Source organism: Ambystoma mexicanum, chromosome 6p, assembly GCF_040938575.1.
Source record: "Ambystoma mexicanum isolate Mex_15411 chromosome 6p, UKY_AmexF1_1, whole genome shotgun sequence".
Lineage (NCBI taxonomy): Eukaryota > Metazoa > Chordata > Amphibia > Caudata > Ambystomatidae > Ambystoma > Ambystoma mexicanum.
Window position 1 is genome coordinate 16,754,568 of NC_090935.1, and position 27,818 is coordinate 16,782,385.

General features: G+C 49.9%; 3 protein-coding genes across 4 annotated transcripts in view; 2 read left to right on the forward strand and 1 right to left on the reverse strand.

Moving 5' to 3' along the window:
* The window catches only part of LOC138511137 (zinc finger protein 615-like), an 89,464-nt gene that overhangs the window by 18,253 nt on the left and 43,393 nt on the right, over nucleotides 1–27,818 (reverse strand). The window contains exon 1 of one of the 2 annotated variants that reach the window (XM_069626624.1): nucleotides 17,554–17,651. The exons of the other annotated variant lie outside the window; for it this stretch is intronic. The gene's annotated coding sequence lies outside the window, so the exon portion shown is untranslated. Of the gene's footprint in view, nucleotides 1–17,553; nucleotides 17,652–27,818 lie in introns of those variants that run through there. 2 annotated transcript variants of the gene reach the window in all.
* On the forward strand, nucleotides 10,207–13,608 carry LOC138510634 (fibril-forming collagen alpha chain-like). Its single transcript, XM_069626426.1, has one exon. The coding sequence runs from the start codon at nucleotides 10,207–10,209 to the stop codon at nucleotides 13,606–13,608; it is 3,402 nt and encodes a 1,133-aa protein (XP_069482527.1).
* Nucleotides 13,972–23,712, forward strand: LOC138510635 (fibril-forming collagen alpha chain-like). The gene is made up of 3 exons (XM_069626427.1): nucleotides 13,972–14,680; nucleotides 14,788–17,415; nucleotides 23,585–23,712. Exons 1-3 carry the CDS (start codon nucleotides 13,972–13,974, stop codon nucleotides 23,710–23,712), a joined length of 3,465 nt encoding a protein of 1,154 aa, XP_069482528.1.

Consider the following 27,818-nt stretch of genomic DNA (forward strand, 5'->3'; position numbering starts at 1 on the left):
ACTCGACTTCACAACAACATCATATATGGAACTTCCACCCAACAGCCAGTCAGGGGGAAGGGACAGAGTCAGGGCTTCCCAGGACTTTCAGAAAACAAGGTAACAGGCAATAGAAAGCAAGAGGCCACAGGGGCCATCTTGTTTTCTATCAGGAATCAACTAATTCCAATGGCAGGGCCTGGGTATCCCAAAATGGAGGATACTCAGAGCACCTGTCAAACTCAGCATGGAGCTGCCACCAGCCCATACCCTGCTCTGTGGGCCACCCACAGGTGCCCAAAAACATACACTAGGGGCACAGGGTTGTACCCCCCATGGGTGCCATAAGGGTATCCCATGGGTCTGTACACCAAACCAAAAACAGGAAGAGCTGCACTGCCAGGAGTCCCACATGGACTCCTGGGCAGAAAACAATACAGAACACAGTGAAAAAGGACTACAGGACAAGTACAGGGAGGCCCTGTCCCTCCAATGCATTTTCAGCATCACACAAACCTACACAAAGAAGACACCAATGCACTTGTTACACTTATTGACCACTGTTTCGAAAGGTGAGCATTATTGAGACGTGGTAATAGAAAGTCACACATTGAAGTATTCTTGTTAGCGTTGTCATACGGTACAGTGAAACTTACTACTCTTTATCCCAAATGACCTTACTGCGTCCATTTTAGAATTTATAAACAAGATTACTGCTGTCAGACTGGCATCTTACTGTTTGTAATCGAAGCCAGCCACCTGCACTTTTTCGTACACACAGTCCTTTTGCACGTGCAAGGGAGCAGTGGTTTCTAGGTGTCCTAGGTGTTAGTCTTAGCAAGGCACGTAGATGGTGCGAGTTATGGTTGCCGAGTTTACCATAATGGGGGAATGTGCAGTGTTTTTTGGTTTCAGTGTGAAGTATAACATCCCTTTAACAAACTTTTTTTAGTGAATGTACATATATATATATATATATATATATATATATATATATATATATATATGAGGACAGGGAACGAAAACAAAAGGGGCTAAACATGTGATGTCGTCAGTGACATTTCAGATGACATCTTTCATGTTCTGGGTGTTAGTGTTAGCAGTGCACAGTGGTGAAGGAAAGTATGGGGGCTAAGTCTGCCATAACTGGCGAATTTCAGGGGTTTTTCGGTTTTAATGTGAACCATAATGGGGAGGGTGAATTTTTTGTTTTGTGAAGGGCACAGGTTTTTCGTAGGGCAACTTAACCATTTTGTAGTATGTATGTATGTATATATATGTGACCATTTTGTATTGTAATTTGTCAGTCAGTGACTGCGATGGCTTTTTGCTATCGTGGTTTGTCTGTCCCACTTAAGTGTAAATAAATGTGGCTTTGCCACAAAGGCAAGCCTGTGTGAAATGAAATATCTGATAGATCTCCGTTTTATTATTTCCAGACGGGACAAATTCAAACCTGCAGCATTGTAATTCTATTGTAAGAGCTCCATCAGAGGAAGGGAACAGGAGTCATAGTAAAGGGAAGTGATGGTCTCCACCCAGGCAGCCTCGGAAACCACATTCTCGTTGCGTGGATGTATAGCAGCGGTATGTTTCCTTATAGATGCCTAACATGTTTTATTATTCTTACTCCGCAAAAGATTTAAAAAGGAACATCCAATTAGCATTCATAATAGACGCTTTATGAGTTCTGAGCCAATTTTTATATTGTGTAAACAAATTGCTCAGTCATTTATTTTTCGCTTCGGATGATAGCTTCAAATAATTTTTGATGGTATGATGGTAGTTCCGGTTTGGTGGTATACTAGTTTTGTTTCGAAATAGGACATCAGAGAGGCCCTCCCGAGCACTCATTTAAACTCTCACGTGATGAAATAAAAGCAGACGCTTCCACAATATATTCAACAATATCTGAAAATTCCAACTGTGTCTCGTTAACCAAATAGATATTGTAGTGTCATAAGTTGCAAAGCATCTAGAAAGCCTTTGAACATTGCAATCAGTCTAGACAACCCGATTGCTATGGGTATTAATCGAAACTTTAGTTTCAGTATGGGTTAAGGTAATAGGAGTGGTTAAAATTATTGACCTTTTTCACTAATAGGGTTAATCCGGATGTCAATAGCAGTGGGCTGCTCCCAAAGAATTTTGCTCAACAAATGTATAGTCCAAACAAGAAGACGTGGGACCAAGCAGTGCGCGGTGATAATAAAGAATAACCCTTAACATTTAGACAGACCAAATCATGTGGGTACATAAGGGAACCCCATTTCGAACAATGGGGAGAATAGAGTTCCAGCAAGGAGAGAATCAGGGGTCATGTTAGCGACTGGATGAGTCTTAAGTGAAGGGGTGTTAAAATCACCTGCAATAACTGTGAGCCCATTCGGGCATGATTCCTCCCAATATATTAACGATGTGTCAAGGATACCAAATATACCTAAAGTGACATGAGCAGCAATTGGCATGGACACATTTAGAATCACTCTCGGCTGGAACGCCCTTCCTGGAAAAGAGACCACAGCAGGTGATACATAAGGGAAAAGGTGATATGTCAAGATGTGATCGGGGCCTTAGGGCAACCACTAGCTGACTGGGTGGCTTTACCACACAGGATTTGATAGCCATCAAGGTGAAAAACAATCTGTAAGCATGTTTCTTGCAGTAAGAAGACCACACTGTTATTTAAATGGGAGGATACATGTGGAGGCGACCAGCGGGCGCGCAGGCGATGGCAGCCTGAATGCTGAGCTCCCATGACACTTGTCCGTTAAGGGCCGTGAGCCCCCCCATAACAACCCCCCCCCCTGCCCCCAAGCAAAGAGGAGCTAGCAACCAGGGTGGGAATTCCCATTGACCTACCAGGACGAAAATATTAAAGGCGTCTCCTACTTTTTGGCCATTTTTTTAAAAATCTACTGGACGGCTTAACGCCAAATTTTAAAAAAGCACACTTTCGGGACAAGCGCCCCTCGTGCAAGAGTGGTGCAAATCTGTCCAGCAGTTTGGGCTGTAGAAGCGAGCAAAATGTTTTCCCATGCAGGTCTATCCAGATTTCAAAAGCTTTGGGATCCCACCTATAAATTTGCCCCCCATTGACGAAACCGCACAAACCATTGCCAAATAATTCTGAGGTGGCTCTATAATTTGTTTGCAAAGTTTCATAAGGGTTCATCAAATGGCGCCAAAGTTATAAGCCGCCCAAAAACGGCTCTTCCTGTGGGTTGAGCAACTTAACCATAACTACAGGGTCGCTACCATACATCTTTTAATACACACATTTCATCACAATCCATGCCCTAGACATTGCCGACCTAATCTCAGAAGGCAACCTTGACTTTCTCGCTATTACAGAGATGTGCTAAACAATGCAGCAGGACCCTCGCTCATGCTAGCCATCCCGGATGGCTATACGATAATCAGAAATGACCGAGAAGGTGCAAGCGGCGGCGGCATCGCCATAATCTCCAAAACAAGCCTCTCACTCAGACTAGTACCCACCCAATCGATCCAATCCTGCAAGACCTTATCTGCTAAACTCCAGATAAATAATAATCAAACTCTCACCATCCACCTTTTATATAGACCCCCAGGTCCCCTAGGCACCTTTGATGAGGATCTCCACAACCTTCTCACTAATAACCTCAAACCTTGTTCTCAAATAATCCTCCTTGGGGACTTTAACTTAGGTTTCCATGACACCACGGATACTAATGCTACAGTGGTAGCCAACACTATTCACGCACTAGGCCTAATTCAAAGAGTTGACAAGCCTACGCACCTGAAGGGAAGAACGCTAGATTGGATAGCCAACTGTAACTGCTCAGCCACTATCCTATCCAAAAGATCCCTACCTTGGACAGACCATTCTTTAGTGTCCTTTAACCTAACCACGTCCAGACCTAACCCCACAGTCCTTCCAATAGCACCGCCTTGCTTAACCAGAAATAAAAAATGCATTACGGTAGAGAAAGTGATCCCAGCTATATTACCGACCCTCAATGCATTATCAGCTAATCTAAGCCCCAGCACCCTAGTACTAGAATTCAATAATATCATGCTCGTCACCCTAGATAAACTGGCACCTCTCAATCTCAGATCAAGCAAACCAAAAGCCCACCTAAACAAATGGTTTACTCCACAGATAAGAGACTTGCGCATCCTGAAAAGAAAAAGTGAAACCACCTGGAGGCTCTGTGCTTCAGTCGACAACAAAGCCAAACTAACCTCTCTCTCCTCACTTTACAAAAAAGAAGTCTGCCAGGCAAAACGTAACTCGTATGATGACCGCATAGCCAACTCTAATTCCAGCATGAAAGAGCTCTTATCTATTCTAAAGGAACTTGAGTCTCCTATCGCCACACTGGACGCCTGTACCAAGGACAAACCTTGGTGCACAGACATCCAGCAAGCCCTAACAAATAAAATTATTACTCTCCAAAATAAAATCCAGCAAAAAAAAGAAGTACTTAAAATTCAGGATTCGCCTAAAATGCCCAACACCAATAATCTATTGGCGCACAGTGATTCCTTCCACTTCTCTAAATTGACCACCTTGGAAGTAGAAAAAATGATCCTGTCGCTTAAACCATCTAACTGTAAAGGTGACCTCTGCCCAGCACAGTTAATAAAAGATGCTGCCAGAGAATTATCGCCCTTTATCACCAAACTGATTAATGCCTCCTTTGCCTCAGCCACCATCCCTGCCAACCTTAAACAGTCCTGGGTACTCCCCCTACTTAAAAAGCATACATTAGACCCCCTCATCCCTACTAATTACCGCCCTATTACTACGGTACCGTTTCTTCTCAAGATTCTGGACAAAGCCGCTTATAACCAAATTCAAAAGCATCTAGAACTACACAACCTCCTAGGAGAGAGACAATCGGGCTTCCGTCCCTTACATGGAACTTAAACTGCCCTTATTGACTTGAAATCCCAAATTGACGAGCTACGAGGCAAAGGGAGAACAGTACTTCTGCTACTCCTTGACCTCTCAGCCGCCTTTGATTTGATGGATCATAAAGTCCTCTGTAGTCACCTGGATTCCGCTGCCCGTTTCTCGCCGGAAGCCATCAGTTGGATTGAGTCATTTCTGAGTGAAAGAACGATGAGAGTCTTCTCCCCCTCGGCAGCGGCATATCCCACCCCTATCTCATGCGGTATCACCCAGGGCTCCTGCGTCTCCCCAACTCTATACAACATCTTCACCAAGCCCTTGTTTGATGATTTGGACCATCTCGGTATCACCTACACTAATTATGCAGATGATACACAGATCCTCCTCCCGCTTTCTGGGGATCATGCGAAAGACACAGAATTGGTGAACAAGGTATATCTTATCATCCAGGCTTGGATGGCCACTTATGGCCTCTGTCTGAACGATGATAAGACAGAGTTGATTATCCTGGGCACTCAAACCAATATCAAAAAACTAGGTCAGGAATTCTCCTCATTTAACATAGACGGGAATATCATCCAAGTGTCCAAGGATGTAAAAACCCTGGGATTCTATCTTGATTCCACCCTATCTCTTGACAAACAGCTAAAATCCCTTACCTCCTTCACGGCTTACACGTGCAAATTGATAAGAGCCGGTAAACCTTTCCTTTCCAATAAGAGCTGCTTAATCTTGGCTAGAGCCTTAATACTCTCTAGGATTGACTACTGCAACGCTCTACTCCGGAGCGAATAAAACTATAACGCAAAGACTACAAATATTACAAAATAATGCCCTGAGAGCAGCACTAGGCATAAACAAAAGATCCCACATCTCTGCCGCCAGACGCCATCACAACTGGTTGACCACTGAGAACAAAATAACACTTAAGATGTTATCCCTGACCCATAAAGCCCTTAATAAATCCGCCCCCAAATACCTGATTGACAAATTCCACAGGAGAACATCCCTCAGACCGACTAGAACTGTCAATTCCAACTGCCTGACAATACCGAACTTTAGACTTAAGACGATCGGAGGTAATAGCTTTCAGGTAAAGGCTGCAAAGACCTGGAACTCACTACCACAAGACTTGAGAGTGGACTTACCCTACCCTCGCTTTAGAAAAAATGTCATCCAACTCCTCACCTCGACTGACCTCAGCTGACCTCACATGACCTATGTCACCTTCAACCCCGATTGCCCTCATTTGAACCTTGTATATTTTGTAATTATCTGTGTCCCATGTATATTTTGTAATTATCTGTGTCCCATGACCTCACGGTATTTTCTACTGGACATTCTGCCAGGATGTAACCTGTAACTGGATTGACCTTTCTCGAATTTTGTATACTTTGTAATCACTGTATTTTATATTGTACGCTATGCTTTGATGTAACCTGTAAGCTTTGCATTTTCTTGCCACTGCGCCCTGCTACCCTTGGATCTGGCGCGCATAAAAAGTGAATAAACAAACAAACAAACAATCCTATTTTGTTGTTAGGCAGAATTATATGCAGTACCCTTTGGGAATATCACGCACAATTAAGACTACAAGTGACAGTACAAATTCACCTTTGGTACAAGCCTGTAATACACAGTAAAAGTGGTAGCGATGGCTGAGCAGCCAGACTTATCTCAAGAGCAAGTGAGCAGTATCAATAGTTACACAAAGGACAGCAACTGCTATGATTCAAACAAACACTGACTCAAAGTTTCTGAGTAAAAGAATATACATTTATTTACACATCAGTTGTATAACATTTCACTAAAGTAAAGCAGTTTGAAAATCACACTCTAATACACCACACCACCCCCAATAGGTTCCAGACAAGTTAAGCTCACAAATGAAGTGGGAGCAAAATGGAACTCCAGAAATGTAAATGGGAGGGAAAGACAAAGTTAGGTGGAAATTGACTAGCACCAACAGGTAAGTAAGCAGGGCAATCTAGAAAGAGGAACTACAGTGATGGAATCAAATCAAAAAGGCTTAGGGCCAAAATCAATAGGACAAAAGTCTTTTGCTCAAGATCACACAGCTCAGGGTAGTTTGTGGTTAAGTCGTTGCCAAGAGTTCCGGACCAAGTTGGTTGGCAGAAAAGTTAGTTTAAAGAGTAGAGAAGGACAAGCCCTCGGATTGGAGAAAGATTTCACACACTTTCACCGCAGCTGAACGAAACGAACAACCAGATTTGCACAGTACCTTTCAATAGGGAAGAAGCTGTAGCTGAGGCGGACGTTCCTGGCAGTTCCAGCAGGCTCACGGTTCCTGAAGCGACTGTCGGACTGACATGAAGTAGGAAGACTGGAGGGTCCTGCACTGCCCAGGGAAGAAACCAGCAGCAGGGAAAAGCAACAAATAAAAGGGGCGCTCCTTAAGACCCAAGCAGGGTCCGACCTTCCTGGCTATCCGGCCCACTGTAGCTCTGTACAGCGAATTCGACCATAGGAGGGAGTCCTGGCTTGCAGTTTGGGTGAACTGGTTGAGCCCACCAGCTCAGGAGAAGAAGATTCCTGGAGGATCTTCTCTGTCGTTGGAGTTTGAGGATTCGGAACTGCAGCAAGGCTTCACCAGGCGGTTCATTCGTGGTAGGGGTCCACTTCCGTCAGCTCCTCGTCGGTTCTTTTGTTCCAGTGGCGACTCTGCCTTTCCAGACACAGAGACCTGCTTTTTATTAAGTTGTTTCCCCATTCACACAGCCTGGCTGTCAATCACACAGCAGGGTGGCTATCCCGCCGGGACAGTCACCACAGCCAATCAGTTCAGAGTGCGACGTGGGTCTCCAAGGAGAACCTGGGCAGGGAGTCCTAAACCCCTACCTCACATCCTGTCCCCCCCAGACATACAGGCGCCTAAGGAGGGCTTCTGCGTAGAAGCCCACGAAAAGACGGTGAACAAAGGAACCAAACCTGTTTTGGCGCACAGAGTAAAACACGAGAAAGACATTTTCAAAAAGAAGAAATGGCGACTAAACCCAGCCTGAACCGAAATAAAAAATATATGGTCTAGCGGGTTTAAGTTCGAGGCTACCAAGATAGCCTAAAACAATACCAAGGTTATTTAAGATAACCGCAGTAGGAAAAATAGGGTAGTTACCACTGCCGCCAGCCAAATCTTAATGAAAAGGGAACCAAATAATGTTCCATGAGAAACAGACAAAAAGGGATAACTATTAACCCTTTCCAGAACTCTTAGTAAGATAGTTTGTACTGGGTCTGTGGATTTAAAAAGACTAATAAAGTCAATGGAACCTTTACATGTTATGGAAGACAGTAGTCAGTCCCAGAAAATGGAGTTTAGTGTGGGAAGTCTGAAAAAGACAACCCTGTGTCACTGCACTGAAGGTGCTGTGTAGCACACAGTAAAAAGATGATGCCTTTGGAGTAGGTGAGGCTCCACAGTCTATGAACATAAAAAATGATAAACACACACAGCAAAACACATGTAAGAGTGAGAAAAAAAAGGCTCACACTCTGACCAGGTGAAAAAAAAAATATCCTAGAAATCCAGCAAAGCTGCTGAGGGACTCAGTAGGTAAGGGAAATGAGCCATTCTGGAGAATTCTCCCTAACAATTGTCAAAGTGAATTACCAAAAATTAATTCACATCGATAAAACAACGGCATACGCTTTAACTGTTCTCCACTTTGGACCAAGGGAAGAAAGCACTGCTTACACGGGTCTGTAACCTGTGGCTCTTCAGATGTTTGGGATTACAAATCCCATGACTCCTCACCATTGACTCGGGTTGATGGAAATTGTAGTCCAAAACATCTGGAGAGCCAAAGTGTTCAGACCGCTGGTTTACAATGTCACAAGTTTGTGATGGGTGCCTACATCCTCCCAGAGACAAGCCTATATGCAGACCTGGAAGTAGTAGTGTGCCTGGTCTCAGATGTACAAAGCCTATATGCAGACCTGGACATAGTAATGGGCCTGGTCTCAAGATGCACAAAGCCTATATGCAGACGTGGATGTAGTAGTGACCTGGTCACAGATGTATAAAGCCTATATGCAGACCTAGACGTAGTAGTGACCTGGTCTCAGATGTACAAACCCTATATACAGACATGGGGCCTCATTACGGGTCTGGCGGTAAAACCGCCTGGTTACCGCCAGACTCGTATTACCATTCCGCCTCCGTGACTCCCGGAATTACGAGGGCATTACAGCCCTGGTGTCCCGGGAATTCCGGAGGCGGAATTCGGTAAATCCCCATTCCCATTGAGTCCCATAGGACTCAATGGGAATGGGGAAGTGGAAACACCGGCACCATCTCGTGATGGTGCTGGTGTTTCCACGTCTGCCTGCAAGCGGGAGGTGTTCAACCCGCCAGGTCAGACCTGGCGGGAAGATCACCTCCCGCCTGCAGGACTCGGGATGGGGCGGTCCGGAATTAACAGTGGCGGTGGGTTTACCGCCACTGTTAATTCCGGACCGCCCGACCTGTAATGAGGCCCATGGACGTAGTAGTGACCTGGTCACAGATCTATAAAGCCTATATGCAGACCTAGACGTAGTAGTGAGCCTGGTCTCAGATGTACAAAGCTTATATACAGACCTTGATGTAGTAGTGACCTGGTCTCAGATGTACAAAGCCTATATACAGACCTGGGAGTAGTAGTTTGCCTGGTCTCAGTTGTATAAAGCCTATATACAGACCTAGACGTAGTAGTGACCTGGTCTCAGATGTATAAAGCCTATATACAGACCTGGACGTAGTAGTGACCTGGTCTCAGATGTATAAAGCTTATATACAGACCTGGACGTAGTAGTGACCTGGTCTCAGATGTATAAAGCTTATATACAGACCTGGACGTAGTAGTGAACTGGTCTCAGATGTATAAAGCCTATATACAGACCTAGACGTAGTAGTGACCTGGTCTCAGATGTATAAAGCCTATATACAGACCTAGACATAGTAGTGACCTGGTCTCAGATGTACAAAACCTATATACAGACCTGGACCTAGAAGTGAGCTGGTCTCAGATGTATAAAGCTTATATGCAGACCTAGACATAGGAGTGAAAACTACACTTCCTACAGGTCATTGAGTACATGATGAACAGAAGATGAACTCTCAAATGAAACACTCAACTGAACCCCCTGATAAAAGTATTCAATATTCTTGAGGCCCCAGAGATGCACACAAGCCTTTCTGCATGCATACAGAAACATCTGTAACGCAACACGACTGCACTATATTGTCACTTAGTCTGGGGGGTGGGGAGCTCACCCAGTGCTGCACAAAGAAAATTAATCTGGCAGAGTGAGCACCCCTGAATGGCATGAGCCATGCTGGCACGCACGAGTCTCTGGCTGAGCATCCCTTGCATGGCATGGGCAATGCTGGCAAGCGCAAGTCTCCGGGTGAGCATCCCTTGCATGGCATGGGCAACGCTGGCAAGCGCGAGTCTCTGGGTGAGCATCCCTTGCATGGCATGGTGGGCAATGCTGGCAAGCACAAGTCTCCGGATGAGCATCCCTTGCATGGCATGGGCAACGCTGGGAAGCGCAAGTCTCTGGGTGAGCATCCCTTGCATGGCATGGGCAACGCTGGCAAGCGCGAGTCTCTGGGTGAGCATCCCTTGCATGTCATGGGGAACGCTGGCAAGCGCGAGTCTCCGGCTGAGCATCCCTTGCATGGCATGGTGGGCAATGCTAGCAAGCGCGAGCCTCCGGGTGAGCATCCCTTGCATGGCATGGTGGGCAATGCTGGCAAGCACGAGTCTCCGGCTGAGTATCCCTTGCATGGCATGGGCAACGCTGGCAAGCGCGAGTCTCTGGGTGAGCATCCCTTGCATGGCATGGGCAACGCTGGCAAGCGCAAGTCTCTGGGTGAGCATCCCTTGCATGGCATGGTGGGCAACGCTGGCAAGCGCAAGCCTCCAGGTGAGCATCCCTTGCATGGCATGGTGGGCAATGCTGGCAAGCACAAGTCTCTGGTTGAGCATCCCTTGCATGGCATGGGCAACGCTGGCAAGCGCGAGTCTCCGGCTGAGCATCCCTTGCATGGCATGGTGGGCAATGCTAGCAAGCGCGAGCCTCCGGGTGAGCATCCCTTGCATGGCATGGTGGGCAATGCTGGCAAGCACGAGTCTCCAGCTGAGCATCCCTTGCATGGCATGGGCAACACTGGGAAGCGCAAGTCTCTGGGTGAGCATCCCTTGCATGGCATGGGCAACGCTGGCAAGCGCGAGTCTCTGGGTGAGCATCCCTTGCATGGCATGGGCAACGCTGGCAAGCGCGAGTCTCTGGGTGAGCATCCCTTGCATGGCATGGGCAACGCTGGCAAGCGTGAGTCTCCGGGTGAGCATCCCTTGCATGGCATGGTGGGCAATGCTGGCAAGCACAAGTCTCCGGGTGAGCATCCCTTGCATGGCATGGGCAATGCTGGCAAGCGCAAGTCTCCGGGTGAGCATCCCTTGCATGGCATGGGCAACGCTGGCAAACGCGAGTCTCCGGGTGAGCATCCCTTGCATGGCATGGTGGGCAACGCTAGCAAGCGCGAGCCTCCGGGTGAGCATCCCTTGCATGGCATGGTGGGCAATGCTGGCAAGCACGAGTCTCCGGCTGAGCATCCCTTGCATGGCATGGGCAACACTGGGAAGCGCAAGTCTCTGGGTGAGCATCTCTTGCATGGCATGGGCAACGCTGGCAAGCGCGAGTCTCCAGGTGAGCATCCCTTGCATGGCATGGTGGGCAACGCTAGCAAGCGCGAGCCTCCGGGTGAGCATCCCTTGCATGGCATGGTGGGCAATGCTGGCAAGCACGAGTCTCCGGCTGAGCATCCCTTGCATGGCATGGGCAACACTGGCAAGCGCGAGTCTCCGGGTGAGCATCCCTTGCATGGCATGGTGGGCAATGCTGGCAAGCACAAGTCTCCGGGTGAGCATCCCTTGCATGGCATGGGCAATGCTGGCAAGCGCAAGTCTCCGGGTGAGCATCCCTTGCATGGCATGGGCAACGCTGGCAAGCACAAGTCTCTGGATGAGCATCCCTTGCATGGCATGGTGGGCAACGGTAGCAAGCGCGAGCCTCCCGGTGAGCATCCCTTGCATGGCATGGTGGGCAATGCTGGCAAGCACGAGTCTCCGGCTGAGCATCCCTTGCATGGCATGGTGGGCACCGCTAGCAAGCGCGAGCCTCCGGGTGAGCATCCCTTGCATGGCATGGTGGGCAACGCTGGCAAGCGCAAGTCTCCGGGTGAGCATCCCTTGCATGGCAGGGTGGGCAACGCTGGCAAGCGCGAGCCTCCGGGTGAGCATCCCTTGCATGGCATGGTGGGCAACGCTGGCAAGCACGAGCCTCCGGCTGAGCATCCCTTGCATGGCATGGTGGGCAATGCTGGCAAGCGCGAGTCTCCGGCTGAGCATCCCTTGCATGTCATGGTGGGCAATGCTAGCAAGCGCGAGCCTCCGGGTGAGCATCCCTTGCATGGCATGGTGGGCAATGCTGGCAAGCGCGAGTCTCCGGCTGAGCATCCCTTGCATGGCATGGTGGGCAATGCTAGCAAGCGCGAGTCTCCGGGTGAGCATCCCTTGCATGGCATGGTGGGCAATGCTGGCAAGCGCGAGCCTCCGGCTGAGCATCCCTTGCATGGCATGGTGGGCAATGCTGGCAAGCGCGAGCCTCCGGGTGAGCATCCCTTGCATGGCATGGGCAACACTGGGAAGCGCAAGTCTCTGGGTGAGCATCCCTTGCATGGCATGGGCAACGCTGGCAAGCGCGAGTCTCCGGCTGAGCATCCCTTGCATGGCATGGGCAATGCTGGCAAGCGCAAGTCTCTGGGTGAGCATCCCTTGCATGGCATGGGCAACGCTGGGAAGCGCAAGTCTCCGGGTGAGCATCCCTTGCATGGCATGGGCAACGCTGGGAAGCGCGAGTCTCCGGCTGAGCATCCCTTGCATGGCATGGTGGGCAATGCTGGCAAGCACAAGTCTCCGGATGAGCATCCCTTGCATGGCATGGGCAACGCTGGGAAGCGCAAGTCTCCGGGTGAGCATCCCTTGCATGGCATGGGCAACGCTGGGAAGCGCAAGTCTCCGGGTGAGCATCCCTTGCATGGCATGGGCAACGCTGGCAAGCGCGAGTCTCTGGGTGAGCATCCCTTGCATGGCATGGGCAACGCTGGCAAGCGCAAGTCTCTGGGTGAGCATCCCTTGCATGGCATGGGCAACACTGGCAAGCACGAGTCTCCGGCTGAGCATCCCTTGCATGGCATGGGCAATGCTGGCAAGCGCAAGTCTCCGGATGAGCATCCCTTGCATGACATGGTGGGCAATGCTGGCAAGCACAAGTCTCCGGATGGACAACACTGGGAAGTGCAAGTTCCTTGGGTGAGCATCCCTTGCATGGCATGGGCAACGCTGGCAAGTGCAAGTCTCCGGGTGAGCATCCCTTGCATGGCATGGTGGGCAATGCTGGCAAGCACAAGTCTCCGGATGAGCATCCCTTGCATGGCATGGGCAACGCTGGCAAGTGCAAGTCTCCGGGTGAGCATCCCTTGCATGGCATGGTGGGCAATGCTGGCAAGCACAAGTCTCCGGATGAGCATCCCTTGCATGGCATGGGCAACGCTGGGAAGCGCAAGTCTCCGGATGAGCATCCCTTGCATGACATGGTGGGCAATGCTGGCAAGCACAAGTCTCCGGATGGACAACACTGGGAAGTGCAAGTTCCTTGGGTGAGCATCCCTTGCATGGCATGGGCAACGCTGGCAAGTGCAAGTCTCCGGGTGAGCATCCCTTGCATGGCATGGTGGGCAATGCTGGCAAGCACAAGTCTCCGGATGAGCATCCCTTGCATGGCATGGGCAACACTGGCAAGTGCAAGTCTCCGGGTGAGCATCCCTTGCATGGCATGGTGGGCAATGCTGGCAAGCACAAGTCTCCGGATGAGCATCCCTTGCATGGCATGGGCAACGCTGGGAAGCACAAGTCTCCGGATGAGCATCCCTTGCATGACATGGTGGGCAATGCTGGCAAGCACAAGTCTCCGGATGGACAACACTGGGAAGTGCAAGTTCCTTGGGTGAGCATCCCTTGCATGGCATGGGCAACGCTGGCAAGTGCAAGTCTCCGGGTGAGCATCCCTTGCATGGCATGGTGGGCAATGCTGGCAAGCACAAGTCTCCGGATGAGCATCCCTTGCATGGCATGGGCAACGCTGGCAAGTGCAAGTCTCCGGGTGAGCATCCCTTGCATGGCATGGTGGGCAATGCTGGCAAGCACAAGTCTCCGGATGAGCATCCCTTGCATGGCATGGGCAACGCTGGGAAGCGCGAGCCTCCGGGTGAGCATCCCTTGCATGGCATGGTGGGAAATGCTGGCAAGGGTGAGCCTCCGGGTGAGCATCCCTTGCATGGCATGGGCAACGCTGGCAAGCGCGAGTCTCTGGGTGAGCATCCCTTGCATGGCATGGGCAACGCTGGCAAGCACAAGTCTCCGGGTGAGCATCCCTTGCATGGCATGGTGGGCAATGCTGGCAAGCGCAAGTCTCCGGGTGAGCATCCCTTGCATGGCATGGTGGGCAATGCTGGCAAGCGCGAGCCTCCGGGTGAGCATCCCTTGCATGGCATGGGCAACGCTGGGAAGCGCAAGTCTCCGGGTGAGCATCCCTTGCATGGCATGGGCAACGCTGGCAAGTGCAAGTCTCCGGGTGAGCATCCCTTGCATGGCATGGGCAACGCTGGCAAGTGCAAGTCTCCGGGTGAGCATCCCTTGCATGGCATGGGCAACGCTGGGAAGCGCAAGTCTCCGGGTGAGCATCCCTTGCATGGCATGGGCAACGCTGGCAAGTGCAAGTCTCCGGGTGAGCATCCCTTGCATGGCATGGGCAACGCTGGCAAGCGCGAGTCTCTGGGTGAGCATCCCTTGCATGGCATGGTGGCAATGCTGGCAAGCACAAGTCTCCGGGTGAGCATCCCTTGCATGGCATGGGCAATGCTGGCAAGCGCAAGTCTCCGGGTGAGCATCCCTTGCATGGCATGGGCAACGCTGGCAAGCGCGAGTCTCCGGGTGAGCATCCCTTGCATGGCATGGGCAACGCTGGCAAGTGCAAGTCTCCGGGTGAGCATCCCTTGCATGGCATGGGCAACGCTGGCAAGTGCAAGTCTCCGGGTGAGCATCCCTTGCATGGCATGGGCAACGCTGGGAAGCGCAAGTCTCCGGGTGAGCATCCCTTGCATGGCATGGGCAACGCTGGCAAGTGCAAGTCTCCGGGTGAGCATCCCTTGCATGGCATGGGCAATGCTGGCAAGCGCAAGTCTCCGGATGAGCATCCCTTGCATGGCAGGGTGGGAAATGCTGGCAAGCGCGAGCCTCCGGGTGAGCATCCCTTGCATGGCATGGGCAACGCTGGGAAGCGCAAGTCTCCGGGTGAGCATCCCTTGCATGGCATGGGCAACGCTGGCAAGCGCGAGTCTCTGGGTGAGCATCCCTTGCATGGCATGGTGGGCAATGCTGGCAAGCACAAGTCTCCGGGTGAGCATCCCTTGCATGGCATGGGCAATGCTGGCAAGCGCAAGTCTCCGGGTGAGCATCCCTTGCATGGCATGGGCAACGCTGGCAAGCGCGAGTCTCTGGGTGAGCATCCCTTGCATGGCATGGTGGGCAATGCTGGCAAGCACAAGTCTCTGGGTGAGCATCCCTTGCATGGCATGGGCAATGCTGGCAAGCGCAAGTCTCCGGGTGAGCATCCCTTGCATGGCATGGGCAACGCTGGCAAGCGCGAGTCTCCGGGTGAGCATCCCTTGCATGGCATGGGCAACGCTGGCAAGTGCAAGTCTCCGGGTGAGCATCCCTTGCATGGCATGGGCAACGCTGGCAAGTGCAAGTCTCCGGGTGAGCATCCCTTGCATGGCATGGGCAACGCTGGGAAGCGCAAGTCTCCGGGTGAGCATCCCTTGCATGGCATGGGCAACGCTGGCAAGTGCAAGTCTCCGGGTGAGCATCCCTTGCATGGCAGGGTGGGCAATGCTGGCAAGCGCGAGCCTCCGGGTGAGCATCCCTTGCATGGCATGGGCAACGCTGGGAAGCGCAAGTCTCCGGGTGAGCATCCCTTGCATGGCATGGGCAATGCTGGCAAGCGCAAGTCTCCGGATGAGCATCCCTTGCATGGCAGGGTGGGCAATGCTGGCAAGCGCGAGCCTCCGGGTGAGCATCCCTTGCATGGCATGGGCAACGCTGGGAAGCGCAAGTCTCCGGGTGAGCATCCCTTGCATGGCATGAGCAACGCTGGCAAGTGCAAGTCTCCGGGTGAGCATCCCTTGCATGGCATGGGCAACGCTGGGAAGCGCAAGTCTCCGGGTGAGCATCCCTTGCATGGCATGGGCAACGCTGGCAAGTGCAAGTCTCCGGGTGAGCATCCCTTGCATGGCATGGGCAACGCTGGCAAGCGCGAGTCTCTGGGTGAGCATCCCTTGCATGGCATGGTGGGCAATGCTGGCAAGCACAAGTCTCCGGGTGAGCATCCCTTGCAAGGCATGGGCAATGCTGGCAAGCGCAAGTCTCCGGGTGAGCATCCCTTGCATGGCATGGGCAACGCTGGCAAGCGCGAGTCTCCGGGTGAGCATCCCTTGCATGGCATGGGCAACGCTGGCAAGTGCAAGTCTCCGGGTGAGCATCCCTTGCATGGCATGGGCAACGCTGGCAAGCGCGAGTCTCCGGGTGAGCATCCCTTGCATGGCATGGGCAACGCTGGCAAGTGCGAGTCTCCGGGTGAGCATCCCTTGCATGGCATGGGCAACGCTGGCAAGCGCGAGTCTCCGGGTGAGCATCCCTTGCATGGCATGGGCAACGCTGGCAAGTGCAAGTCTCCGGGTGAGCATCCCTTGCATGGCATGGGCAACGCTGGCAAGTGCAAGTCTCCGGATGAGCATCCCTTGCATGGCATGGGCAACGCTGGCAAGTGCAAGTCTCCGGGTGAGCATCCCTTGCATGGCATGGGCAACGCTGGGAAGCGCAAGTCTCCGGGTGAGCATCCCTTGCATGGCATGGGCAACGCTGGCAAGTGCAAGTCTCCGGGTGAGCATCCCTTGCATGGCATGGGCAACGCTGGCAAGCGCAAGTCTCCGGATGAGCATCCCTTGCATGGCATGGGCAACGCTGGGAAGCGCAAGTCTCCGGGTGAGCATCCCTTGCATGGCATGGGCAACGCTGGGAAGCGCAAGTCTCCAGGTGAGCATCCCTTGCATGGCAGGGTGGGCAATGCTGGCAAGCGCAAGTCTCCGGATGAGCATCCCTTGCATGGCATGGGCAACGCTGGCAAGTGCAAGTCTCCGGGTGAGCATCCCTTGCATGGCATGGGCAATGCTGGCAAGCGCGAGTCTCCGGCTGAGCATCCCTTGCATGGCATGGTGGGCAATGCTGGCAAGCGCAAGTCTCCGGGTGAGCATCCCTTGCATGGCATGGTGGGCAACGCTGGCAAGCACGAGTCTCCGGGTGAGCATCCCTTGCATGGCATGGTGGGCAACGCTGGGAAGCGCGAGTCTCTGGGTGAGAATCCTATGGGCTCTAAATCGGGATCTTGCAGGGGGGGGGGCTATTGGAGGCGGGGGTCGGGGAATCTGGGAAGGTATAACGTGGGATGATAGAACTCCTACCGGCGGATATTGCGGGGGGGTGTTCTCCTACCGGCTGTGCTGGGGGGGTTGGGGCTTCTACTCTTTTGGCGAATCCTGGAACTGCAGATCCTCGGCCTCGTCTTTTCCTTGTTTGGGTCCCGGGAGCAAATCCGGCTGCGGGGCTGATAAACAGACATGCGCATTGGAGACTCACATATCATCGGAGCATGCGCAGTACAAAGGTTACACAGACATGCGCACTGCAGATTCATGGATCAGGAGCGCATGCGCATTACAGAGACACTTATATGTAGATGAACATTGGAGCGATGTGATCGGAGGAGCATGCGCAGAAATAAGATACTGATTAATGGAGCATGCGCACTGATGAATACCTCCAAAGCGAGAGACGGCTCCGCACTGAAGCTCATAGAGGGGACGGGAGATGCCGCGTCTCCAACACCAAATCCGGACTACAGACATGCGCAGTGCATAGATAGTGATCAGGGGAGCATGCTCAGAGAGGGGGCGCTGTAACGAGCATGCGCTGAAGGGGAGTGCAAAAAAGGACATGCGCAGTTATGATTCAACCCGAAGCGAGACCCAGAACACAATAAGGAACAGCGCCATCACCCGGCGCAGATGTTGGGGAAACAGGATCCTTTCTCATCAAGGAATCAACGAAACCTACATTTGGGGGGAGGGGCCACTTCAAGAAATATGTGGCACAAACTTTGTGGCTCCGCCTCCACAGTCCTACCCTGCCCTCCTAGCACCCCCGCCCCCCATGGTCTTTTCTGGGTGACCAACCATCACATGGTATATTTTAAAGTGCAATGTGCAGAGAGGTGATGGAAGACTTTCTTGAAAGGAGCAGCTTTTAGGTTTTACTGCGTTTGTTCAAGTACATTTTTTTGAATGAACAGTAAAACTTCAACACTTCCAGTTTCGGGGAAAGGCTTCTCACACCGCTCTGCCTAAGTAAATGCAAGTACGCCCATCCAGGGGTGCAGCAAGGCTAAAGATTAGGCGGGGGCTAACCCTTCAAATGTTGAGACGGTGGAGGAGTGACAAACTTACTTGTACAGTGGCATCTAACTTCATTACTCATTGGATGAGACTTTCTAGTGCAGTTTCAATATTACAATCGCTTAACTCTCTCCTTTAAGTCTGAAACACCCACTTGCTGCAGATCGTAGAAAGTGTGAAAATGGCAGATGTGCAATGAAAGACTCAATATCGTGGCATGACAGCACATAGCAGAGTGAGGGCAGTACTCTGGGCAGCCCAAGCAACTTCAGTAGCTCGGAGCAACAGGGGAGAAAATGTAATGTTGGTTCTACCACAGTCAGTGTGCTATACTAGAATCTCGGGCGCACTGGCTGATGAGACTATGGGCCTCATTATGAGTATGGAGGTAGCCATGCCGCTTTTTTTTTTCTGGGTTCCTGGAATGGGGAAATACCGGGCTATTCCGACCTTGGAGGGCCCGGTAATTCCCTATACCTGGAACCCGGACCCGGTACATCCCCATTCCCATTTAAGCCCTGAAGGCAAGCGTCCCCAGAAGGCAGTACCCACAATGAGAGGCAATAAAGGACACACCCCAGGAGGGAATGAGACCAGGACCAAGTGCAGGTGATATGAAAAGGGTTTTTATCTAATATAGGGCATGCAAAGGACTATGCAAACTCGGAGAGCGATCTGTCTGACAATAGCAAAGACAGTCATATTTATTACAAAACCACGTCACAAATCCTACACGCTATAGGGGGCACATAGTCTCGGGGATTGGGTGGCGTCGACTAAACTATAGGTGAGGCAGTGATGAGCCGCTCCAGGATTGGTGGACATCTGCATGGTGCCAACTTGGGGTGGATGGGTCAGCTGGGCTCATCGGGGAGGAGCCGCCAGGCCAGGCGCGGTCAGTGTCGATGATTGACGGCTACACTAACATTTGGCCCTTGTGGCCCCACACACACACACACACAAGCACTCATCCTTTAGACAATTCCAGATGTCCTGTAAATCCTGCAAGTATGTTATTCTAGGATAATAGGGGACCGGAGGAACAACATGCAATGTGAAGCTTCGCCAATATATCAGTGCACTATTACTTTTGACCTGTTGGCTGGGTTTCACAGGCCTGGGTGTTTGGTCTGGGGGCACAAGGTGAGCTGCCCTGTCATTCCGTTCTGTTAGATGTAGTGAGGAATTGCTTTATGATATGTTAGTACAGGGCTGAATACCTATCGCCAGGGTCCATTAACTTGGGGTGAACCGGAGTACTACTGGATCAGAGAGGGTGCACCTCTGGCCTTTTGCGGCGGTGGGGTTTTAAGACCAGGTTGTAAATAATTAATTTGGCCGGCCATGGCGGCTTCAGGCTTGGGGGAGGTAAATACTTGAAGCGGGTCCAGCAAAGTGAGGGGAGGTGAGGCTGTGCTGCCCGCGCACCAGCGAGCCCTGGCGGGCCTTGGTGCGGAGGAGGGGGAGATGGCCTTGTGGCTCTTGTGCGATTCTCAGTGCCAGTGCTGCACGGTGTACCATACGAGGGGACAGCTAACAGAGTTAGTAACGTTAAGACGATTACAGGCCTCTATTGGTTATACATTCATGTACTTCTTTGTACGCAGCTATGAGGGTCTGGCAGTGTCACATATATCACATAACATTAGTTGAACACATATGGGTAAGTCATAAGGCGACAGATGTATAACATGGATACACGTGAGGTAGCATCAGGTTGGGTCGTGTACTCAGGAGCATAGAAGCAATACGTTCATTTGTGATTGTACATGTGCATTCTTGTTCATAACACTTAAACATGTTCTACTGTACGACACACGAGTATTCTTAGTAATGCTTTTTTCCGCATTCCTTTGTACACTAGCAGCAATCATTAGTTAGCAGTAAGTGGGCTCCATCAAGCCCTTTCGTTAAGTCCTCAAGCACATGATGTCTTACAGCGGCTGGGGTCGTCCTTGCTTTATCAGCACTACGGTTGCCCCTGGGCCTGGTGCGCTATAGAAATAAATAAAATACAAAATACAAAAAAAAAATACAAATGAGCTTCATCCCATCCCCCGCACCCTTGTTATCATTTTATAAAACAACTCTGTGAATCATTAGACTGTGATGTGCAGTTGATGCTTCATTTGGGGGACGTGGGCCGGGGTTCATACAGGAAGGTTATCGACACCATATTTTAAATGCTAAAGGTTAGATACCAGGTCAGGGTCTGTTCAATTGGGATGATTCTTGTTATTTTCCAGACTTGAACCACGAGTTGGGTCTCTTCGGGGACAGTGATGTACTGAGGAAGGTAAAAGATACAGGGCCTCATTACATGGTAGGCGGTGGACCAAGGTGCTATTAGCACCTTGGTCCATGCCGGTAAATTACCGGCACCGCCTTGGAGGAAAGGGGAATTACCGCCCTATTCCAAGGTTGGCCGGGCGGTAATTCCCCCTTCCCCCATTGCCCTTCCCCATTCCCATTTTTGCCCCATAGGGCATAATGGGAATGGGGAAGGTGCTAATTACGGCACCGCAAATTGCGGTACCGTAATTAGCACCCTGGTCCCTTTGCAGGTTGGTTTTTAATGCCTGCAAAAAGCTTGCGTTAAAATAACCAACCCGCAAAGGGACCTCGGAATCAGGCGGTAAGGGTTAACGGTCACCGGTACCATTAACGGTGACCGTTAACCCTTACCTCCTTCCGTGTAATGAGACCCACAGTGTTTGTTCTGATACTCGTTCTTGTCTGGTTGCTGGTGAGAACGGCCCTTCAGCGGATCTGCCATGAGGTGGAGGCGCAGGGGGAGGGCATGGTTCTCTGTGCACAGTGAGTGGGGGCCATGCTGCAGCTTTCGCAGGCAGGGTGTTTCATTAACATTTTGGTTGCTTCTACCTAAAATGGAGTCTTAGAGCTTTCAAAATGGTGTCCATGGTGTGCTACAGTACCTTCCGATTGGCCCTGTGTGTCGATCAGCAGTCACCCTACCACCTGAGCACAGGTTCATGGGGGGCCGCTGACGAGCCACGAGCCTCACGGGGGCAGGGAATGTCGGGGAATGGGTCCCACAGACCTATCCTCCCATACATTTCCCCCCTTTCGTTACTTAAGTAACGAATACTGTAACTCGTCCAACCTCTGGCGCTCTTTCTCATCAGCAACAGCGTCATCCCATGCTGGTGTGCCTTTTATTGGCATCCAGGCTCTACACACCCCCCGGAGACTCTCCCCCCTCCTAGCATATTCATCCGGTGTGCAGGTCATATATATACATCCCCCATCTCCTTCCAAATCCACCCATACCTCTGTATACCATGCTCTTTCTTGGGGCTCTTTTATTGTGGTGTGATATAACCTATCCACTATACCCCCATCTAATATAATGGCACCATTCTATATTTGGGTTCGGGATCCTCACCTGTTTGTATTTGCGCTTCTTGCATGATCTGTGCCACTCCTCTAGTGTTGCCCATTGTCACCATCATCATTGCGCCATTTGGCACTGCATTTGTGCAGCATCAAAGACCCAACTGGCACGCGCAAAAAATCAGGAGTAAAAACACCACGATGGGCATCAGCATTTTGACTGTCAGCCCCAGCCAGGATGGTACCCAAGAAAAAAGGTTGTCGAACCACGTGCTGGCGGCTGCTCCACCTTCGTTCTTCATTCGTTCCCCCAGATTGTGTACCGCTGAGATAACATGTGATAGCGTTCCATTGTCTGCTTCTTCAGAGGGTACGAATGTGCAACACGCGCTCCCAATTTTTCGGCAAACACCTCCATCCATCGCCGTTAACAGGTCTAGGACATACCTGTTCTGCATGGTCATTAGCCTCAGGGCTCTTAGCTCCACCTTGATTACGTTGAACCCTTCTTCAGTGTCGTTAGCCAGTTGGATCAGCTCCCAGCGTGTGATCTGAAGCCATTATGCATTTGTTCGCGCCTGGATACTTGGAATGAGGGAGGCAAATAATGTTTCAAAAGAACTGAACAGTCTGTATTTGTCAGGAATCTGTGCCAACAGGTCTGAAGATGCCTGGGATATGTAGTTGGACAATCTCTGCTTCCTTGATACCACACCGTGTGCGTTGCCCGAGGACAGGGCATAAAGAAGCGGCTCTCCTGTCGGTTGTGCATTCTGTGGAGGACGGGCAGCTGGCATTTCTTTTCCTCCATTGATGTGACTCTCCGGGACTACCATCAGGGCTAAATGCAGTGTCACCAGGGAACATGTGCCCTTCCAGGATTGTGGGAGCTGCAAGTACGCCTGTTTACCGCAGACCCAGTAAGTGTCCATAAGTGCTGCTGTCCCTTTCTTCATGTCTGGGATAATGAGTGTTCTATTACAGTTCTTATTCGCGCCCATGTTAGTTCTTCCCTCCCCATGGAAGCATAGTTCGTATGAAATTTCTTTCCGCAATTTGAATGGTTTTTCTATGGCTGATACCCAGGTTAGTTTTGTGATGTGTTCCTTCCAGACTGGTGTACAGGTTTTCTCAATCCATTGTAATTTCACCCCCGGCAGTCCTTCAGCACTTCACCTTTGCACAATATTACTTCATCTTTCCATTTATTGTCCAAAAACAATGTCCCTTTAATCACGAAAAAAGGTTCTTTTAAACATGTTACTTCTTTGGTTCTTGAATAGCAGGTTTTTTCGTTTTGCAGCATTTCAAAGGATACCTCGTGTGCCTGAAAGGTGTTCTTTATTCTGCACAATGTGAGATGAAGGAGGCACTGGGCATCAGCAAGAGGCAATTCTTTAGGCAATAAAACTTTAGGTGTGCCTGAAGCGTGGGGAATCGGGGAACAAACATAACAACTCTCGTTAGTTGTCTGTTTTGCGGTGGAGCTCATGTCTGCATACCATTTATTGGACTGATGTGGGTGTCTAGGGTCTTCAATTGTATCTAGGCCTAGGCCATAATATTCGTCATATTTTTCTCTCCCCGCCTCCCTCCTCCTCCTACTGCTTTTAAGGTAACTCTTTGCTTCTCTTGCCACATATGATATCGTCCCCACTTCCCCCTCACCCCGCTTTCCCATTCATCATATAGAGTCAAAAACCTTTTTGCCATTTCAGCATTCTCTTCCTTCCTGCGCGCAGATGGTCTGGTTTCTATGGTTGGGGTGACTTCGGGTGTGGGCATTGTGGTGGAAGTGTCGTACGACCATGATATGATAGAAGGGTTTCGATCATTTAACCCATAAACATTATAGTCTGAGCCATTGGAGGGGGGAGCGAGGCTTGTATTTGAGCTGTTGTTGGTGTTATTTAGAGGCTGCACATGGGTAGGGACTGTATCATAACCCCATATAAGCTGAAACCCATCCCATATTAGATAGGCCCCCTCTTTGACCATTCTGGTTCCATTTCCCGTGTTAGTTCCATTCCTCCCCCCTCCTTCATCTCGATGAAGGTCCAAAACCAATAGGTAATAAGACCAAATATCATTGCAAAAAATAAAACAGCGCACACAAACAGACCACATTCATTCGCGTATCTTCGTAAGTCAAATGCATTATTTACATTTCTAACTGCCCTAATACTATTCGTTGTGGGCTGCCCATTCGTTGCCATGGTTACTCCTATATGTTAAAACATAAAAGTGCATTAAGCATACTCAAACGGTTAAAATCATCATTTTACTACATAATGAGAGTGCGACTGAAGGAGAGGAAGACGAAAGAGAGAGAGAGAGAAAAAAAAACATTTAATGTTACAGTTCAATCTTATTTACATTTTCACTTTGGTACAGAAGTCATTGTGCATTTATGTACTATTTCTTATTGCCATTCATTACTCTGTATCCATGTATGACATAACTTTTTTCTGTTTCTCTTTTTTTTTATGGGCGACGTCTGCTGTAGTTTGTATTGCTTCCTCTCGCTCCTCTCTGACACTGTCATAGGCTCTGTGTACGTTTGTTAAATGTATCCAATATCTCAGGCCCTTTACTTTCACGGCTGTCGGTGTGCAATATACCACCTCATATGGGCCATGAAATCTTGGGGCATTCCAACTACGCACAAAGCTCCTGACATATATCATGTTGCCTGGCATTAACTGACCTTGTGGGTTTTCTTCTACAAATTTAATAGTCTCATTTCCTTCTTCTCGTGTGAATGGTGGTGCAAGCTGCCTTGATATCATACAGGCTGCTCTGGTGAATTTTGTCAAATAGTCATTAAACTCTTCACCTAATATGGTGGCACTTTTATGGGCATCTGAGTGTCTGCGGAGTGGAGAGTGTGCTGTGTGCATGCGCCTCCCAGTCACGATTTCGTGCGGTGACAAGTGGTGGTCCTTGCTGGGCTGATTTCTCAGCTCAAACAATGCCAGAGGCAGGAAATGCACCCAGTTCTTTTTAAGGGAGAAACATAGTTTTGACAATCTCCCTTTCAGTAGGCCGTTGATTTTCTCAACCATGCCATTGTTTTGCGTATGATACATCGAGCATAGTTTGTGCTTAATTCCTAATAGAGTTGTGACTTCTTTGAAGAGTTCATTAACAAAATGCGTGCCATTATCCGTGCGAATTATGTCACAAATTCCCCAGCGTGGGAATACTTCCCTCACTAAGAATTTTGCAGCATACTTGGCATCTGGACGTGCACATGGCCATGCCTCAACCCATCTGGCAAATGGACAGACTACCACTATCATGTACCACACCCCATTGCACCACTCTCCCATATCTGCATAATCTATATGCAGTTCTCTGAAAGGCACTAAAGGTTTGGGTATTGTTCCTCGCAGTGTCCTTAAGGTCATTCCTGAGTTGTATATTTGACATGTTGTACACTCCACTGCTAACTTGGATATATGTTCCTGTAGGCCTGTCACAAACCAGTCCTCTTGGATCTCTGCTGCAATATGCTGTTTTGCATTGTGCGCTGGGAAGTGCATTTGCTGGAATGCTATTTCTAAGATTTTGAGTGGCATAACCACTTTCCCTGTGTTATTTTGACACCACAAAATATCAGTTGCTGACTGGCTACACCCTCTCTTTTCCCACAGCCCTTTCTCTTCCTCACTCGCTCCTTCTTGCAGCTCTAGTATTTGTGACACAGGCATAGTGTTGTAACCGTCTGGTACTTCCTCTTCCACTCGCTGGTGCATTAGGTACTCACCTGTCCGTTCTTTCACTAAATAAGACGCTTCCTTGGCTACAGCGTCCGCTGCTGCGTTTCCCAAAGAGATAAAATCTGTGTTGGCCGTATGGGCCTGGCACTTCACTATAGCTACCATGGTGGGCTCTTTCAAAGCCTCTATAAGTTCTTTTAGGAGCTCTGCATGCTGTACTGGGGACCCATCTGCTCTGTGGAACCCCCTCCGTCCCCACCTTGCCAATCCCCTGTGCACCGTAGTGGTCATATATGCTGAGTCTGTGTAGATAGTAACCGCGCACCCTTTTGCAGCATGCAATGCTTCAATGAGTGCTATCAGTTCTGCTGCCTGGGCTGAGTAATGGGATGGCAGGCGATGCTGCACAATCACTTCGTACTCACCTTCTTCCATTCTTACAACAGCTAGCCCCACATGCTTTTCCCCTGTGTCGATGTTTATTGACACTGACCCGTCTATAAAGAAAACCTCTCCTTCATTTAGGGCATTTTCGCTTACAACGGTACTTTCTCCTTTGTCCCCCTTGTAAGTACTACAGTCGTGTGCCTGCATGTCTTCTAATGTGCATGGTTCTTTAAGGAATCTTGCTGGATTTACTGTTTTACATCGAACTACGTGGATGTTTGCACTGGACAGTATTATTTCATTAGCGGTTGCTCTTTGTGTGGTCAGTGTGCTTTTTGATCTTTCCAATATAGCGAACAGGGAGTGTTCCACAAATAGTGTCACAGAGCATCCCATCACTATCGTTGCACTTTTCTAAATGGCGAACACTGCGGCTGAGAGGGATTGCTCGCAAGCAAAGTGTCCCTGCATTACTGTGTCTAATGTGCCACTGTAGTAGGCAAGGGGCTTGTGCCCCAGGGATGTCTTTTCTGTCAGTACTGCTGTCATGAGGATCCCCTTACAATGGGAGAACAGGTAGAACTCGCGTTCATGATATGGGTTCGCGAGCACTGGTGCACTTGATATTAGTTCCTTGAGTGATGTGAATGCATCACTTAACTTTGCGGACCATTGTATTTCTGTGTTTTCTCGTTGGTACCCTTGAGTGCCTGTAATAATGGTCTCATGTATGCTGCATAATGTAATATCCACGCTCGGCAGTAGTTGCACATGCTAAGACATTTTTGCATTTCCTTCACTGTATTTGGCATTCTTACTGCTGTGATAGCAGCTACTCTGTCTGGTATTATTTTCTTGCCATCCTGCGAGATTAGTTGTCCCAAATACAACACTTCTCGCTGACAGTAGTGTAGTTTTCCTCTGTCAACCTTGTAGCCTTTCTGGGCTAACAATGTCAAGAGAGCAATGGAGTCTTTTCTGAACTATTCCTCATTCTTTGCGCAGATGAGTAAATCATCTACGTATTGAATAATCGTGCTGTCTGCTGTCATGTTCCCTAGATCTTCATGTAGAATGCGGTTAAATATGCTGGGGCTTTCGCAGTATCCCTGGGGTAACCTGCAATGTTCGTATCTCTTCCCCCCCAATGTGAATGCTGTTAGGTACCAGAGGGAACTCCTTTTGGATGATGTCATTGAGGGGGCGTAGGTCCTGGATCATCCTCCACGCCACGCCTTTCGCTTTTTTAATCGGGTAAATGCAAGTATTACATGGCGAGTTTGAGGGCACTATTATTCCTTGGGCCAGTAATGCACTTATTGTTTCTTTTATCCCCTCTTCTGCCTCCCGGGACAGGGGGTACTGTTTTACCCTTGGTAGAATGGCTCCTGGTTTAAGTTTTATTTTAACTGGCGTGACGCCATGCAATAATCCCACGTCATGAGGGCTTGTTGTCCACAAATTACTGGGCACTGCTTTCATGTCATCATCAAAAAAGGAAGGAGGGGCTCCTACCACTGCCATTAGTTGTACTGGCACTTGTCTTTCCTATATCATGATATCAAGGGGTATCGCTATTTCCATGATTATTTCCCCATCACTTTCTGAATCTGTGAAGAGATCTTCATCTGAGAGGTCTCGCAATGCAATGTCGGCATTGATGCACAATACTGTGCACCACTCGCAGTCATGTATGTCCATTGCAATGACGGCTATTCTTTTGGCTGAGATCTGAACTGCATGCAATTCTAAGGACATCACTGTCCCGGGAACAATCTCTGGGCGGGCTATTGGTCGGAAGATAAATTCTGTGGGTACTCGCCAGTCCAGATTTTTCATCTCT